Below are 16600 nucleotides of genomic sequence, written 5' to 3'. Positions count from 1 at the left end.
GTTGTGGAAGGGAGAAAGAAAAAAAAAAGGGGGGGGGGGAGAGGGAGGGAGGAAGGGAGAGAGAGAGAAAGAAAGAGAGAGAGAGAGAAAGCACCCCTTGGTGGGGTATGGTCATGCCACAATGCCGTCTCCATCTCTCCCTCCTGTTACGATTTTGAGACATGAACACACATGCACCCAGTGTGTCCTTCAAGCTGCTAGGGCGGAATTTGAATTGCTCTTTGGCTATGTGGGAATCTAGGTTTCTTAAACACCAGGCCAAGGGGCCTGCCTTACAGCTCAACTCTAATAAAAGAAAAATGGAAGGTACTTGAAGGAGGTGGCGAAGATGCCGTGCCAAGATGCAGAATGTCAGCCCCACTAGCAGAGGCAGTCTACTGCAGCGTGGGCCAGCTTATTGGGTACCTTACTGAGGGGGCTGTGCATGGCCTTCATTAATTTTTACCTTCTAAAGTGTTTATTAGTTTACGGAACTAAATAGCCACAGCAGTTCCTGCCTCCGAAAGCTTTCGGCTCCACCTGCTCTGCCCTTCTGAGTGGGACACCGTTGTGTCTGTGTGCAGCGTGTTGTCACCACCTAGTGGCCATTAGAGCACTTACACCTCGAGACCCCATTGCGTTTAGCAGAGTTAGCATCTGATGACAACCTGGGAGATGATATCGATTCATGTATTTTAGGATGTGTTTTAGATATAAATGCATAAAAAGATAAATTAAAAAAACATTTTAACCCAAATTCTCTATTTACGAACATTCTGACTGTTGTCAGGTGAAGGTAGAATTCGACAACAGATCAGGAAATGTCTTCCTGTTCAATAATGCCAGAGTAGGAACTGGGCGGTGTTGCCGTGACAGCTTTGAAAAACTTTCCACCATGGAGGCACAGCAAGAATAGCATTCTGGATCTCTTGTTCTTGGATACATGGGCTAGAATAGCATCTGCAACTCAGTTTATAACAGGTAAATCAGGTTCCATGGATGGAACTTAAATGCCAAATCAGCATTGACTGTCCTCTTCTGGACTGCTCTCCTCCGTGGGATGCCTACCCTGGGACCCAGCTTAAGTGACACCTCCTCTGAGGGGCCTTCCCTGGCTGCCCTCGCCAGCAGAGGTCTCCTCTGCCCTCCTCCCTCCTGGGGCTCTGTTCTTTTCCTCCATGGGTCTGGCAGATGCTGCTGTCTGCCATCTTCCTTTCTGACTGGCCCCCAGTTTGTGCCGACTGCCCCTGCGTCTGCTCAGGGGAGCTCCATGCTTGAACTAAGACGTCACATTTCCCATCTTCCCATGGAGTGAGAGGCAGCTGTGAAGAAGTCTCCACCTAGCAGCAGAAGCAGAGGTGCTGAGGAGTTATGGCCACAGCTGCTTTTACGCAGTTGTCACTGCTTTCTCTGGGAGGCTTTCTTCCTTGTGGGGCATATGTGCTGGGCTTGGAGGTGCAGAAGCTCCCAAGGACCATGAGAACACATATACAGTGGCTGGGATGATGGCAAAACAGGAAGAGGGAAGGAGCCTGGTTCTACTGCATTTCTCAGCATCCTCATTACCCTGGGGGCACCAATCTGAACATGAAAAAACAACAAAAACACACACTTTAAACCTAATTTGTCTAAGCCACTGTCTTTAGGAGTTTTTACTATGTGCAAGCAAACACAGTCCTCACCAAGGTAAGTCCTCTTCTCCATTTATGTGTTTACTTTTTCAACGCCGTCTTCTCTAGACATGGGGATATGAAGTAATGAACCTTCGTTTTTTCATTTTTTTATTCAGCACTTTGCACCCAGCACCCTGCACAATGTCTGGCACATAGCAGGTTTCCAGCAAAAGGAGTTCCAGGGAGAATGAATGATTTGCAGCATATGAAAAAGTTTGAAAAATAAAAGTGGACCATGAACCAAGAGGGAGGAAAAACAGCGAAATGCAGTAACGCAGAGACCTCAGCTACGACGAGGAGGAAAGCTGAAAATTAGAGAGTGATGAGTGTGATCAGCCCCAAGAAGGAAGCACAAGCCCCAATTCTTTCCTTCTTCTCTCTCTAAAAGTGTCTTTCTCCTCACATGCAGATTCTGCCCAGCGATGCTCTTCTCAGAATTCCAATAAAAACTGATTTTGAAACGTCCTTGAGAGAGACATGGTACAGACAAAATGTCTTCAGGGTTGAAGGGGTGGCGTGATAATGGTGAATACCTGCCTCCTCTTCCTGCAAGTTCTCCACACAAGCAAACACACTGACCTCCACACACACACTCACACTCACATACACATCCTGGCAAACACATGCAAACAAGGCCATTATCTGATCCCTTCTTAGACAGTCACCTCTCAATCTCGCATGAGTTAATTTCTCTGAGGTGGAACGGGCTTTCCACAAAAGTGCCTATCTGTCCAACAAGCCATCAGGAAACCCAGCCTCCGGTTTGCAGTACTAATATTATCAGGACTGTGTTGGGACCGAAAGACCTTGGAATTGTTACAGCTGAGAGTGGAGCTGTGCTAACACTATAACATGCCTAAATCATACCCCGTCCACTCCACATCCTCACTGTGGCAAAGGGACACTGCATGTGAGCTCACACCTGATGCATTTTAAGTCCCAAGTCGAAGTAAAACAATCACTTCTTTCAAGTAAGTGATTTATTGGGGACACTTTTGCATTACCTCCCCAAATTGAGAAGACAGAGATTGTCCTCTGATGAGAGATGTTACTCAAAATACCTAATAACTGGGATGGTGCAGATACCAACCAGTTGAGAAGGACACAGCTGTACATCATCAGTGTATCCATCCAGTTCACACCAACCAGATTTCAACCTGCTGGCCTCCCTGCCCAGGGACACGTACACAGCCCCGAACTGCGGCACACACTGAGAGGTTGTGGGAACACTTTACAACTGACTGTTGTGCACTGTTTGCACAACCTGCTTCATTCACAATTGGGGGCATGAAACTGACAGTATATTTTTATTCTTGAATGTTGCCTATGAATATTAATTTCACTTTACTGTATTGATTTTCTATTGCTGCCTAATAAATTACTACAACCTTAGCAACTTAAAACAACTCTGTTTTCACGGGCCAGAATTTGGGCATAACTTTATTTTAGCTAGGTTGTCTGCTCAAGATCTCATAAGGCTGTAGTCAGGATAAGTACTGGGCTGGGGTCTCCTTTTGGGGTCCTCTTCCAGGCTCTCCTGGTTGGTGGCAGTTTCATCTCCTTGCAGCTGCACAGTTCATTATAGGCCAGGAGAGGAGCATTTAAGGCCAGGGAGGGCCTCAGTCATCTTTTAAAGGGCTCATATACTTAAGTCAGGCCCACTCAAAATAATCTCTTTCTGGTTAACAGACCTTGAAAAACTCAAAGTTATTCTAATTGGAGATGTAAATTATATCCACAAATTTTCTTCATCTTTTCCATGGAAGGCAACCTAACCACATGACTATCAGTCATAGTCACAGATCCACCCACACTCAAGGGAAGGGCTTCCACAGGGTGTATACTCCGGGTTGGGGGTGGAAATCTTCTAGACTATATTAGGATTCTTTCCTTGACACTGCAGCATATTCGTTGTGCTCTGGAGATCACAAAGTCAAAACTACTGTTTTCTGTGATTGCAGATATTTGTTGCAAATTTAGAGCTGGACATTATATTTTTAAAACTGATAGATCATCACAAGGAATAATCCCAAAAACAGACAAATGGGACAACATCAAGCTAAAAAAGCTTCTGCACAGCCAAGGAAACAATAATTAAAGGGAAGAGACAACCCTCAGCAATGGGAGAATATATTCACAAATTATGCCTCAGATAAGGGACTGATAACCAGGATCTACAGAGAACTTAAGTAGTTTATCCACACCACACACACACACACACACACACACAATTCAGTTAAAAATGGGCAATAGGGACCAACAGTTAGCGTAATGGCTATGTCACTGGACACCCTCTCCAAAAAATAAAGAAAGAAAAAAAGAAAAAAAAATGGGCAAATAAACTGTACAGACAATCCTCCAAGGAAGACATATGAACTGCTAAAATGTGTGTGAAAAACTGCTCAACATCTCATCGTAAGGGAAACGCAAACCTAATAGCCCGCTCTAAGGGAAGATACAACCACTCTTATACGGGGCTAGCTGCTAATGTCAGATCTGTGGTAGAGACTGCAGTTTACAGCCCAATACATGTTTTCTTTCTTCTTTGTAAGTAACTGAACCCCTGTTTTAGAGTGAGATAGCAGCGTGCCCTGTGGCTGGCAGTTAAGGTGGCTAGATTCCACATGGCCAACTGTGGTTTGAATACTGAACCCAGTTGCTTGAGAAACATACATGTACATGTGTGTGAGTGCCCAAAATCTCAAAAGGGGAGGAAAATGGAAGAGGGGATTACAGCATGACCATTACCCGGAGGGAATTTTTTCTCGTTTTCCTTCTCTCTCTCTCTGACTCTATCTGATGAGCCCATGCAGTCTCTGGCAAGCTTTTTTAAATTAATTTTTATTCATCCTTGTAGGTAGAAGTGGCCAGTGTGACCTAGGTTATTGCCTGGGACTCATGGCAAGTTTCTTACAAAAGAAGCGAAAGCTTATATGTACCCTTGTTTGACTCTATCTCGCCTGCTTGCCTTTCCTCTTTTCCTGCTTAGAGTGTGGATGTGATGTCTGTGATACAATAGCCATCGTGGGTGACTGGAACTTCAGGGACCATTTTGGACAAGGGATAACTTTAAAGATGGAAGCCTAATTTTTAGAATATGGACCTAAACCATAGAGCAAGCTGAGGTCATGATAGTGCCATGGTGCTTCTAGTACCAGCTCTGGACTGTGGCGCTTTCACATGGAGAAATACATGTCTATCTTGCTTAAAGAGCTCTCTCTGCTGTTACTAACGGTGTAAAGATATTTCCTAATGGATGCAAAGTGTAGAATGAACATCTCGAAATGTTGCAATTACCTTATCTAACAAGTTAAACCCCATGAAGTACAGTAAAAGGGTGAGGCATGATTAGGGTATAGACATGTATTTATGTTAACTTTCTAGGTCTTGGGAGCCTCTGAAGAAAGTAACTAATTTAGGTTTTAGCTTTGCATTGTTTTAAGTTAGTATTTGCCTTTCAGAACTTACCTATATTGCTTTTAGAAGTTATAATAGAGAAACTCAAAATCATAGATGTTCTGTAAAGAAAAATATGGTAAGCATGACTGAAAATATGGGTGAGGGATTATGGCATGACCATTCCTCAAGGGGGGATTTTTCCTCACTTTCCTTCACTGTATGCAATCCTGACAGTAATATGCCTACACGTATAATCTATTTCTGTGTAATTAACAGTCAGAATTTTTTTTTTCAAGGCTGTGAACAGTTCATCAGCCCGGACATCCTGGCTACCAGTGCAGTATGTTTTGTTCACAAGGATTGGGAAACCCATAGAGTCAGCCACATCTTCTCCCCACAGGTTTTTGACTGAGCTAAGTTTAATTATATCACATGGTTATGCATTCTTTAAGTAGAAGTGTGGGAAGAATGATCAATGTGACTTATGTTCCTCTTTTTTGTCCCTTTCTTCTGTCTCATGCTCTTGCTGTAATTTTACTGTATGTTCAGACTTGTGAACAGTCATTTGCTGTCACCTGGTTTTGTCAAGTTGTGGGTAACTGAAGGTCTGATAAGAATGGTGGATGAAGGGGTTCTGGAACTCAGATTTCCCCAAGGAATGTTACCATGTTGCTAAGCTATGTGGCATATCTTAACAACCAAGGAGCCTCCGTGGCTCCTTGGAGTGAGAGTGTGAGAAACGGGAGGGAGACAGCTCTATTCTTTTGTAAGCATTAGACATTAGACTGTCTCTGCCGATTGAAAATTCTCAGCTGCAGTGCGAAGATTTAAGGAGATCAACCAAAACTCAGTTCTAGACCTATTATGAGGCTGGAAGGGTATCAACAGACTTGAGTTCCTGTAAACCAGATCACCTGAATTTAAAACTGCCCTCAGGTATAATTTTGAATTCATCAGTAAAATAATCTAAAACTTTATGTATGATTTAGTTAATGGTCCTCAAATTAATCTTCTTTTTAGGACTTAAGTCAAATAAGTTTGTTTTAAGGAAATGTGACACTATTATTTAAAGTAAATCACTTATTTTTGAGGAAAATCATAAAAATAAAATATACTAATTTGTGGAATAAAGACATTTATTCTGTGGAAAACATTTACCTTCTTTTTATGAAAGATTTTTCACTATATGGAATGTGTGCTCACCAGAGAGACAGAGAGACAGCGAGAAATTACCCCCTCCGGGAGGATGGCTATACCTCAATACCTTCTCCTCTCTCCTCTCAGGACTTTGCACATGCATGCACATGTGCCCGGCATGAGTTTTAAGCTGCTGGGTCCAGGACTCCATCTGTGGTCAACTACATGGAAGTCCAGCGACATAACTATTATGCCATCTGCTGATCCTACATTTAACTTAATTTAACAGATTTTTCTTTTCCTCTTCAGAGTGAAAGCAGAGTGTTGGAATCATAATTAAAATAGAAGTATAAACAAAAGACCAGCGGTGGCATGATGGTTAAGCTGAATTCCACTTGGTGGACTGCACACTTCAAGTCTTGGAGCAGGTGGTTTGAGAAACACACTGGGTATGAGAGGAGAATGGAGGAGAAGGGATGGCAGAATGGTCATTCCTTCAGGGGGTGATTTCTCACTTTCCCTCTCTCTCTATCTCAGACGACTGTATGCACCCTATAGCAATCTGAAGAAAAAGAAGAGGAAGAAGAAATATAAATGGAACTCATTTAAATATAACTTTCATGGGGGAAATTTCTTGGGTGCATCTTTTAAGTCAGAGAGTCCAGTGACATAGCCATTATGCTAACTGCTGGTCTCCTTCCTAATTCTTGAAGTTCAATCTGAGAGTGTTCAGGAGCGAGCAGAAGGAGGTGATCTGCCATTTTTATCCCTTTGTGCAGCAGATTCAGTGAATATTGAGGAATATGCTAACCCTAATAGTGTTTGGATGTTTGGCTGTGGTTCCCTTAGATCTGTCACTTGAGTTGGTGGGCTGGAGGCTGAATTATCAGTAGAAAATCTTCATTTCTCTTTTTTCTCTAAATCACTAGTTCTCAGGAGCCATGGAGGAAGGAGTCTTCTTCTCAAAATATATTCTTTTGATTGCATTTAAGGTCCTTTTGTTGGCTCATCAACAACAAAAATATACATTATATGATTGTTTTTATCAGTTTGGATGTAGTAAGTTACAATAATGGCTTTAACATACAATACCAACAAATACGTGTTATGTTAAATTAGATTTAAATGAGGACCTTTCATACTGTACTTTAAGAGAAGCAGTATCTTAGATTTGTATTATCTTCTGAGAGAATGGTAAAATCTGACAAAGGGAAAAAAATCCAAAATTAGGCCTGTGGATGATAAACTGGAGGACCTTTGTTATGTTGTTGTTTGCAGTATTCAATAAGATGTATAATAATATTCTCTCAGTCATTCCGCAGACATATATTAGACATGTGCAGGCCTAGGGAAAAAGATAATATTATGACTCAGTAAATTCACCACCGTGTGAGAAAGAAAACTTCTGGATTAAGAATACAAGAAAGTTATAACCTTCCTTGAAGATGGTATACTGCTCTTGACATTTAAGAAGGACGTTTTCTTCAGCTCTGGCTGTGTTCTATATTATATGGAAACATCATTCATCATACATGAAATGGGAAATACACTTTTTTTTCTAACCATGCAGAGAGGTTTTAGGCAAAATAATTCAGTGTCAAAAATATGTCCATATTTTCAAGACTGGAAAAAAAAAAAGGGCAATTTGGAGTCAAAGCACACCAAACTAGAATAAAAAATGGGATTTATGGTCCCAGCTTTGCCTTAACCAGCAAAGTAATCACAGATTAATTGCTTTATTTCTTAGATTTTTTGCTATGTTGTTTAATATCAATAATAGCCCAGAGCTTTTTCCTCTACCTTATGTCTACACTGATTTTAATACTTTTTTTTTTAGATTGATGATTATTTCACTTTTCTATCTTTTAAAAAAAAATTTGTCATAGGGCACATGTACTCACTAGAGAGAGACAGAGAGAGAGAGAGGGGGAGAGAGAAAGTGAGAAAGCACTGCCCAGGGGAAATGGTCATGCTCAGTCCCTTCTCTCTCATTTCTCCCACCTTGAAGCACACCTGCACAAGCACCTAGTATGTTCATCAAGCTGCCAGGCCTCGGACTCAAACCACGGAGTCTGCCATGTGGGATCTGCCCGACCTAACCATCACTCTACTGGCTCACCCAGCTAATTGTTATGTTTAAAGAGTCCTTTTTTCTTCCATTTGTGATAAAATGTGTGCACACACACAAGAGAAAGAGATTGAGGGGCCATCAGTTAGCATAATGGCTATGTCACTGAACTCTCATGTAGCCGACCGCAGATTGAGTCCCGGACCCGGTGGCTTAAACTCACACTGGGCATGTGTGCATGTGTGCGTGCCCAAGATCCCAAGAGGAGAATGGAGGAGAAGGGATTGCGGCGTGGCCATCCCCCCAGGGGGTGAGTTCTTGCTTTCTATCTCTCTGTTTCTCTCTGTCTTTCTGGCAAGTGCATGCGCCCTATAGCAAAAACCTCTCCAAAAAAAAAAAAAAAAGAGAGAGAGAGAAATAGAGAGAGAAAAAAAGATTGAGAGAGAGCAGCACCCTCTCCAGAGCTCGGTCGCACAGCAATCCCCCTCCTCCCATCTTGTAGCCAGCCAGGATCCTGGGCACAGATCAGATGCATGCTCTTGTCATGTTTTCAGGCCAATTGACCAGGCCGAGGACTTGGATCACAGAAGGCATGTGGCCTCCAGCTCTGCAGTGCAATACGCTGATGAGCATTGCCTAGTGATTCTACCTGATGTCCTTCCAAAGTCCATGAATTAGTTTGGAATAATATTTGCATTTTAAGAAATCTGCTTATGACAAACACCAAGTTTGACCTATAACTTTAAAAAAATGAATTATTAATTTACTTTATTATATTGTATTATATTTATTATTATTATTTCTTTTTAAACAAATATTTAATTTTATTTATTATTTTATTTATTATTATTATTTAATTTGCTCTAGGGCATGGATGCTCACCAGAGAGAGAGAAAGGGAAAATGAGAAGGCAAGCCACCAGGTCTGGACTCAAACTGTGGTTGGCCATGTGGGAGTCCAGTGCCTTAACCATCATGCCACCTGCTAGCCTCTGACCTGTAACTTCTTTTTATTTTTGAGAGAGAGAGATCTTTTTTCTGTAAGGTACATATGCACATCAAAGAGACAGAAAGCGAGAAATTATTCCCCGAGGGAGATGGCCACACTGCAATCCCTTTTCCTCTGTTCTCCTCTTGGGATTTTGGGCATGCAAGCACATGAGCCTGGCATGAGTTTCAAACTGCCATGGTAGACTATGTAGGAGTCCAGCGACTTAACCACTATGTCACTTGCTGGCCCCAACCTCTAACTTTTTAAGACTTAAAAATTTAGAAGAAATGAAAGAATCATTCCTCAAACAAAAGGGTGGATTTTTTTCCCCAAAAGATGAGAAATATGAAAAGAACATATTTTAAAAATAGGAATTAAAAGAGATGAATGTCAGGAAATAAATTATTTACCCATTGATGAATATGTATTATCTTTATTAAAGAATCAGAAATATATCATTTATTTTGTAATAGACTAAAAATTTTGCTGTAACCAATATTAGAGGTATTCACCAACACAATGGCCAGTGATACCCAGTATCACAGCTGGGTCCCATAGATTGAAACAAAGTTATGGATACATTTATAAATGTGCCATGAATAATGATCCTTTAAAGAATTATTGGGACCAGCAGTTAGCGTAATGGCTATGTTGCTGGACACCCATGTAGTCAACTGTGGTTTGAGTCCTGGACCCAGTGGCTTAAAGTCATACCAGGCGCATATGCATGCATGCCCAAGATCCCGAGAGAAGAATGGAGGAGAAAGGATTGCAGCGTGGCCATCCCCCTGGGGGGTGATTTCTCACTTTCTGTCTCTCTGTCTCTCTCTGTCTTTCTGGCAAGCTCACATGTCCTATAGCTAAAAACCTCTCCAAAAAAAAAAAGGAAAAAAAATAGAATCTCAGCTGTAGAAGATAAAATTGCTGGCCTAGAAAAACCCACCACGATGACTGAGAGAATTGCCCCCAAAATTGAGAATGATATACAAGAAGTACTAGAAACCAGCAAAAGTCCAAACATCTGTATAATTGGTATTCCAGAAGGTGAAGAGACTCATAAGGGCATTGATAATCTATTCCATGAAATCCTGCAAGAAAACTTTCTAAACCTAGAGAGGCACTCAGAAATCCAGTCCCACAAAATACAAAGAACTCCAAATAGAATCAACCCAAGAAGATCTCCGAGACACATTATAGCCAGATTGACCAAAACCACAAACAGACAAGATACTAAGATTGGCAAGAGAAAAACAGCAAGTTACCTACAAAGGATATCCCATCAGGCTAAGAGCAGACCTCTCATCGGAAATAATGTGAGTGAGGAAAGATTGGGGAAATATATTCAAAGTGTTAAGGAAAAAGCAGTTTCAACTGTGAATACTATACCCAGCAAGATTATCTTTCATATGGGAAGTAAAGACAACATTCTCAGATAAACAAAACCTGAAAGAATTTACCAACACCAGACCAGATCTCCAAGAAATTCTCAAGGGAGTGCTATTCCAGGAAAATTAAATACAGACACACAGAAATAAGAGTTTAAAAACTAAGAAAACAGCCAACTTAATCATAGGGACAAGTCTGGAGTTTAATATTGTATCCCAGAATTTAGTCGGGAAGATCGAACCACAACAGAAGATAGATTAAGTACATGAGACTGAACTGGTAAGATAGCATTTTATGACTTCTGACTAAAACATTGTTGATGTTATTCTAGGCTTTTTCTTCTGGTTGTAAGGATTTTTGTCCTGTCTTGAGCTGTCAGTAGGTTCATGTACCTACTATTTGAACGGAATCCTAATCTCTTTCCTGGCTTTAAGTTTTAAGCAAAGTTTCTTAGCATTTATTTGATTTATTGAAGTTAAAACTGCTTTTTCTTGAAATTACCAGCTGAACTTGCTATTGAAAGTAGTTAGATTATATAAGGAATTGTGAGATCAATAAAATGTGGGGGGAAAAGGAATGGAAAACAACTCTAGACAACAGAGGTAAGGTGGGAGGAGAGTGGGAAAGGGCAGAGGGTCAGAAATAGGGGTTTTATACACACACACACACACACACACACACACACACGGGAAAATATATTCAAAGTGTTATCTATATATAGTATATTATGTTATATCTATCTATCTATATATATATATGAAACTAGAAGTGGAAAATTATTGATGATAACATGCATGATTAAGCCACTATGCAGTATATTCTGGATAGGAAATCACATTTTGTATACTGTGATGATGCTTAGGGAATGAATGTAAATTAATTAATTAAAAAATGTTTCATAAAAAAGTTCATGGAAATATGTGTAATGGGAAAATTATGTAAGAATTTCAAAAAGTTTTTGTACTAAAATAAATTTATACTTTAATTGTAAAGTAAATAAATAAATAAAGTAAAAAAATAGAATATACTTCATTGTTTTTCACCAATACTTTGATTTTTCCAGGGAGAAATTTTTTATGTTCCATGCATGCTTATATTGTTTTCAATATTTACCAAAAAATGTGGTCTGAAAGCAAAATAACCTCACATTACTTTGACTTTAGGAACAATTAGGTACAGAGAAGATGGTGTAATGCTTAATGTATAAGAAAACATCAAGAATCTCATCAGAACAATTGTCATTCTGTCATTTCAGGGTCCACGCACTTCTGGAAGTTAGGTCAGTCGAGTTAGCCCCTAAGAACCTTTGCAGCAACAGTGGACAGGGGAAACCAACACACTGAATATGAACACCAAGCTCCCCACATCCGCTCTTCAGTTTGAGGGCAAAGGCAGACATGTTCTGTCAAGAAATGGAGGCAGCTTGCTAGTCAGGCACACCCCTCATCCCAGAAGAGTCTGCCACATCAAAGGTAAGGTGACTTACCACCCTAGGAGGTCTCATTCTCTATCTGGGCTATTTGATGATTCTGACAGGTAAACATGAGACCACTCTTTGAAATATTTAGCCACTGTAAGGCATGGACATTAACTACTGGGGGCCAAAGGCCAGCCCCAGAGCTGGAGCAAAAGCTTGCAGGCCCCTCTGTGACAGACATTAATGGTTGGATTGCTTAATCATCAGGATAGAGGCCTGGAAAGGTGCTAAAGTGTCCAGAGCAGTGGGAACATTCCAGGGAGTTCAGGACACCATGACCAACTGGTATAAAGTATTTCGATAGCTTAACAGCCTGCACAGCCTTGCCTGTAACTCCAGGGAGGGAGATGTTCCCTCCCACCCTTTCCGTCCATCCCTCCCTTTCTTCCTTCTTTTTTTTCCTTCCCACCTTCCTTCATTTTATGTTAACTTTACACAGCAGACTACCTGGAAACATCAGTGGGAGTATCTCCTTTCTAAGAGAGGCAGTTCAACTTGGGTTGGATTGAAGATTTTTAAAGTCTGTAATTTTTACACACATTTTGGGTTCTAGAGAAAACAAACAGGAAAAGAATCAATATTTCAAGGGTTAGATTTCTAAAGGTTAGGAAGTCTGTGAGATGTGCAGAACTGTTTGACTTGATAGAATGGACCACTCAGTCCCCCCAGAATGGGGTAACTGTATGACTCTCCCAACCCCACCAAGGAGCATTTCAACATCCTTAATCAAAACAGATCCTCACACACACGTGGGATTCTTATTTCTAAGATTCTAAGACAGAGGAATCACCTCCCCAATAAGAATTGCCACCATAGCAAGCTCCCAGCAATGAAATGTATCATATTCCTGAGGTGATGGAAAAAGTGAGATTGAAAACCACTGTCACTGATGACACGGCAGGAGTGCAAGGAAGTGTGCGTTGCAGACAAAGCTGGCTACACTAATTCCAAAGAATGTCTGCCCAGCACCGGTTCATACAATTTAAGGTCTGAATATTTGATTGAAAATTAGTGATCATTCAAAGAAAACCTGACTGAAACCTAATCTGGTTGTTTGATTTTTTTTTTTTTATCCTTTCTCACCTAGGTTTGAATAACATTCCAATCTGCACTGTAAATGATGACGAGAACATATCCAAAACATTGTGGGGCTCTAGCCAGTTTAGCCACTCAAAGCATGAGACACAACCAGCCGAGTGCAGTTACCTGCCCAGCCCTGCAGCCCTGGAGAGCCCTGTCAGGGGAGTGTCACCAGCTCCTAACAGTATCAAAGTGCTCCCACGACCTCATTCTGGTGAGTCCCTCTTGGCTGAAGAAATGCTTTCTTATGCATCCTGCAAACATTTGAGGGAAAATATCTATGTAACTGCTAAAATAGCTGCAGTGAATTTCAAAATAGTAATAAAGTGTTATCACTGTGAAATAAGTTGTTACAAAGAATTTTTCACTCTTTTCTTTTTGGTTTTTAAAAGCACATACAGTGTATAATAAACAAATTGATGATAAAAACATAGTCACCACCTTTGACATTTAACATCATATTATGTTGTGGACATTTGAAACCAACTTCTCTGGTTATTCTGAAAGTATGTACTGAATTGTCTATGATGTTCATTACTGTGACATATAGTTCTAAGAAAAAACAAATTGATTAAAAAATCAGACAACAAAAAGTTTTATAAAGTAATGAGGATGGATTTTTTAAAACAAAGATCATCTAAAAATAGCCAAAGAATGAGGAATTTGTAGTTTCCATGAAGAGGACTGTGGGAGATAAGAGTTTATATTTTGAAAAGATCTGTGGTATCACTGGTCAAATTAGCAATAGGTAAAATTGTATTTAACAATAGCTCATTAGGAAGAGATAGAAAAAGAAAACTTTTACTCACTTACTATGAGTTCTTGTAAGACCATAGGACTGTACTGTGCAAAAAGAAATAAGTCCTCAAAAAAAGCAAAAACAAAACAAAATTGGAAAGAGATGTTTAAAAGCAAATACATGTGACTTCGTATTTATGAGCTTTACAAAGTCAGTGATTTGGTGATTTATGGACTTTACAAAGTTCTTGATTTTAGCCTTCTTTAAATCCATTCCAAAGAAAGACTCAGTTAACTGTAACATTTTGGACTTTTCCTATGTTACCTAGTTTTATACAATGAGTAATGGTTATAATAAATAAGTAAATAAAAAAAATTGAAACCTGTGCAGACAACTAACTATCAAATAATTGGTAAATTTGTACTTAATCATGTTTGTGTGTAAGGTAGTTGAATCTGCATTTTTAGCCTTTTTTGTTGGGAAATTTAATCTTGACATTCAATGCTATTATCAATATGTGTGGACCTATCCTTTTTTTTTTTCTAGTTATTTTGCTTTCTCTTACTTCTGTTTATCTCCCTTTGTTTTCCTGGTGTAGTATTCTCTTAGGTATTTCCTGAAGAGCTGGTTTAGTTTTGGTGAATTCTTTTAATATTTATATTGGAATTATTTTATTTCTCCTTCCCATTTGAAGGATAATCTTGCTGGGTATAGTACTCTTGGGTGAAATTGTTTCTCTTTAAGAGTTTTAAATATGTCTTCCCCCTCTTTCCTTGCCTGGAATGTCATTTGAGAGATCTGATGTTAGTCTAATGGGGTAACCTTTGTAAGTAACTTGGCATTTCTCTTGACATTTTTAGAATACTGTCTTTGTCTTTGATTTTTACCAGTTTGCCTATGAGGTGCAAACTGGTATGTTACATCTATTTGGTGTTCTTTGTATTTCCTGGATTTGGGTGTTTCCATGCCTTTCTAAATTTGGAAAGTTTTCAGTTAGTATATCATGAAAGATGTTCTTCAGGAGATGGCTTTGCCTGTCTCTTTGTCTTCTGGAGTACCTGTAATGCAGTCATTTATTTAATGTTGCCTAGGATTTTCCATATGTTGTCCTAATTTTTAATGGTTAGTCTTCTTTCTAGTTGCTTGGTCTAAATCAGAGGTTTTTGTCTTCAAGGTCAGAGATTCTTTGTTTTGCATGGTCTAATCTGCTCTTGATACTTTCAAGGGAGGTTTTGATTTCCTTCATCATAATCTTTATCTCCAGAAGTTCTATTTTTCTGTTTGATTCTTTTTCAGTATGTCTGTTTCTTTACGGGGTTCCTCTTTCAAGTCATAGAAGAATTTTCTCATCTCCTGGAATTGGTTGTCTGTTTTCTCTTGCATCTCATTGAGTTTTGTTACAATGAACATTTTGAATTATTTTTCTGACCTTTCTGTGATCTTTGGTGTTTTATCTGTTGTTGGTGAGGAGTCATTATGTTCCCTTAAGGGGGAGGGTATTCCTGATTTTATCCTATATCTTGAGGCTCTGCTTTGATTTTTAGCCATCTGGTAATATACTCACTTCTTCCTACTTCTATTGAGTATGTATCTGGAGTTGTGTGCTCATGCCCTTCCCTATCATGTGCATTAACTCTGTTCTAGTTTCCCTCCTCTCCTGTGGGTAGGAAGGTGGAACCCACAGTAGAAATTTTAGGTTCAGGTTTTCAGAGGATAATTCTCTCCTTTTACTGCTAGAGGGATTGCAGAGAGAGAATTCCTGTCTCCAGGTGCTTGGTTCCTGTTTACCCAGATCTTTCTGCTTCTGATGTGGCTGGAGGTTGAACTAGATAAGTAGAATGTAGGGTGGTAGACCACTTCAGAGGTGCACTGCATACCACATGGGCCAGAACAGCTCCTCCTCCCTCACAGCAAGCTGGGCAGGGGTCCCTGAGGAGCTCAGGCTGTGTGGCTTGGGCCTCCTTGTTGCTCCTGGATGAGTGAGGGGCAGAATGGTGTCAGCACACATGAAACAGCAGCTCCTACCTTCTATCTCGTCTCTCTCAAGGATGGCAAGAGCCAGGTGCTGGTCTTTGAAGGCTGGAGCAGCTCCTCCTCCCCCACAGCAGGCTGTGTAGGTGTCCCCTGTGGACCTCAAGCTAAGTGGCTTGGGCCTCCCTGTTACTCCCATCTTTCCTATTTCCTAATTTTTTCACTCTTCTGATCTCCACTCAGTAGCACAACAGTGTTATCAGTTCATATCATTGCTACTATTTCTAATTGTGTCCAAGACATATTTGACATGGTTCTAGTTTCTAATCCCTACAAAATTCACTAAGAGTCACCAGAAATGAATGTTTAGCCAACACTGCATGGGAAATTACATCAGACAAAAAGTGAGTCCAGGAAATGCAATGGGGACGGATTGCCTTTTTACATCTCCCCTTGACTGCTGTCATGTCCTTGAAGCCAGGCCCTGGTGCTGTTACCTGCTGTGGTTTTGCCATTCTTGGCTTCTCTTCAGGTTCTAGCACAGCACCTGCTCCTTGGTAAACACCTCAGTGTTTAATTAGTGTTTCATTCAGTTAGTGTTTACTGAATGAAGGTAAAGGAGTTGATCAAAGTAAAGTGGAGCAAAATACAAAGGACAAGGTAAAATATAACAGAAGAAAGGAATTCTGCAGGGTAGAAAT

At 40.2% G+C, this 16600-nt stretch overlaps 1 protein-coding gene across 4 annotated transcripts in view; it reads left to right on the top strand.

The window, feature by feature from the left end:
- CUNH4orf17 (chromosome unknown C4orf17 homolog) overlaps positions 1-16600 on the top strand; it is a 254168-nt gene that overhangs the window by 215811 nt on the left and 21757 nt on the right. For 3 of the 4 annotated variants that reach the window (XM_027773320.1, XM_014589204.2, XM_006152168.2), the window contains 2 exons: positions 11888-12104; positions 13197-13403. In XM_027773320.1, coding sequence (XP_027629121.1) covers positions 11978-12104; positions 13197-13403 — 334 coding nt within the window. In that variant the 5' untranslated portion in view covers positions 11888-11977. Of the gene's footprint in view, positions 1-5740; positions 5988-11887; positions 12105-13196; positions 13404-16600 lie in introns of those variants that run through there. The other variant, XM_006152169.2, reaches the window with a different exon arrangement.

This window comes from Tupaia chinensis, unplaced genomic scaffold (genome assembly GCF_000334495.1).
Source record: "Tupaia chinensis unplaced genomic scaffold, TupChi_1.0 Scaffold000340_1, whole genome shotgun sequence".
In the NCBI taxonomy this organism is placed as follows: Eukaryota; Metazoa; Chordata; class Mammalia; order Scandentia; family Tupaiidae; genus Tupaia; species Tupaia belangeri.
The sequence above is the reverse complement of the archived record's forward strand: the minus strand, read 5'-3'. Positions and strand labels throughout refer to the sequence as shown.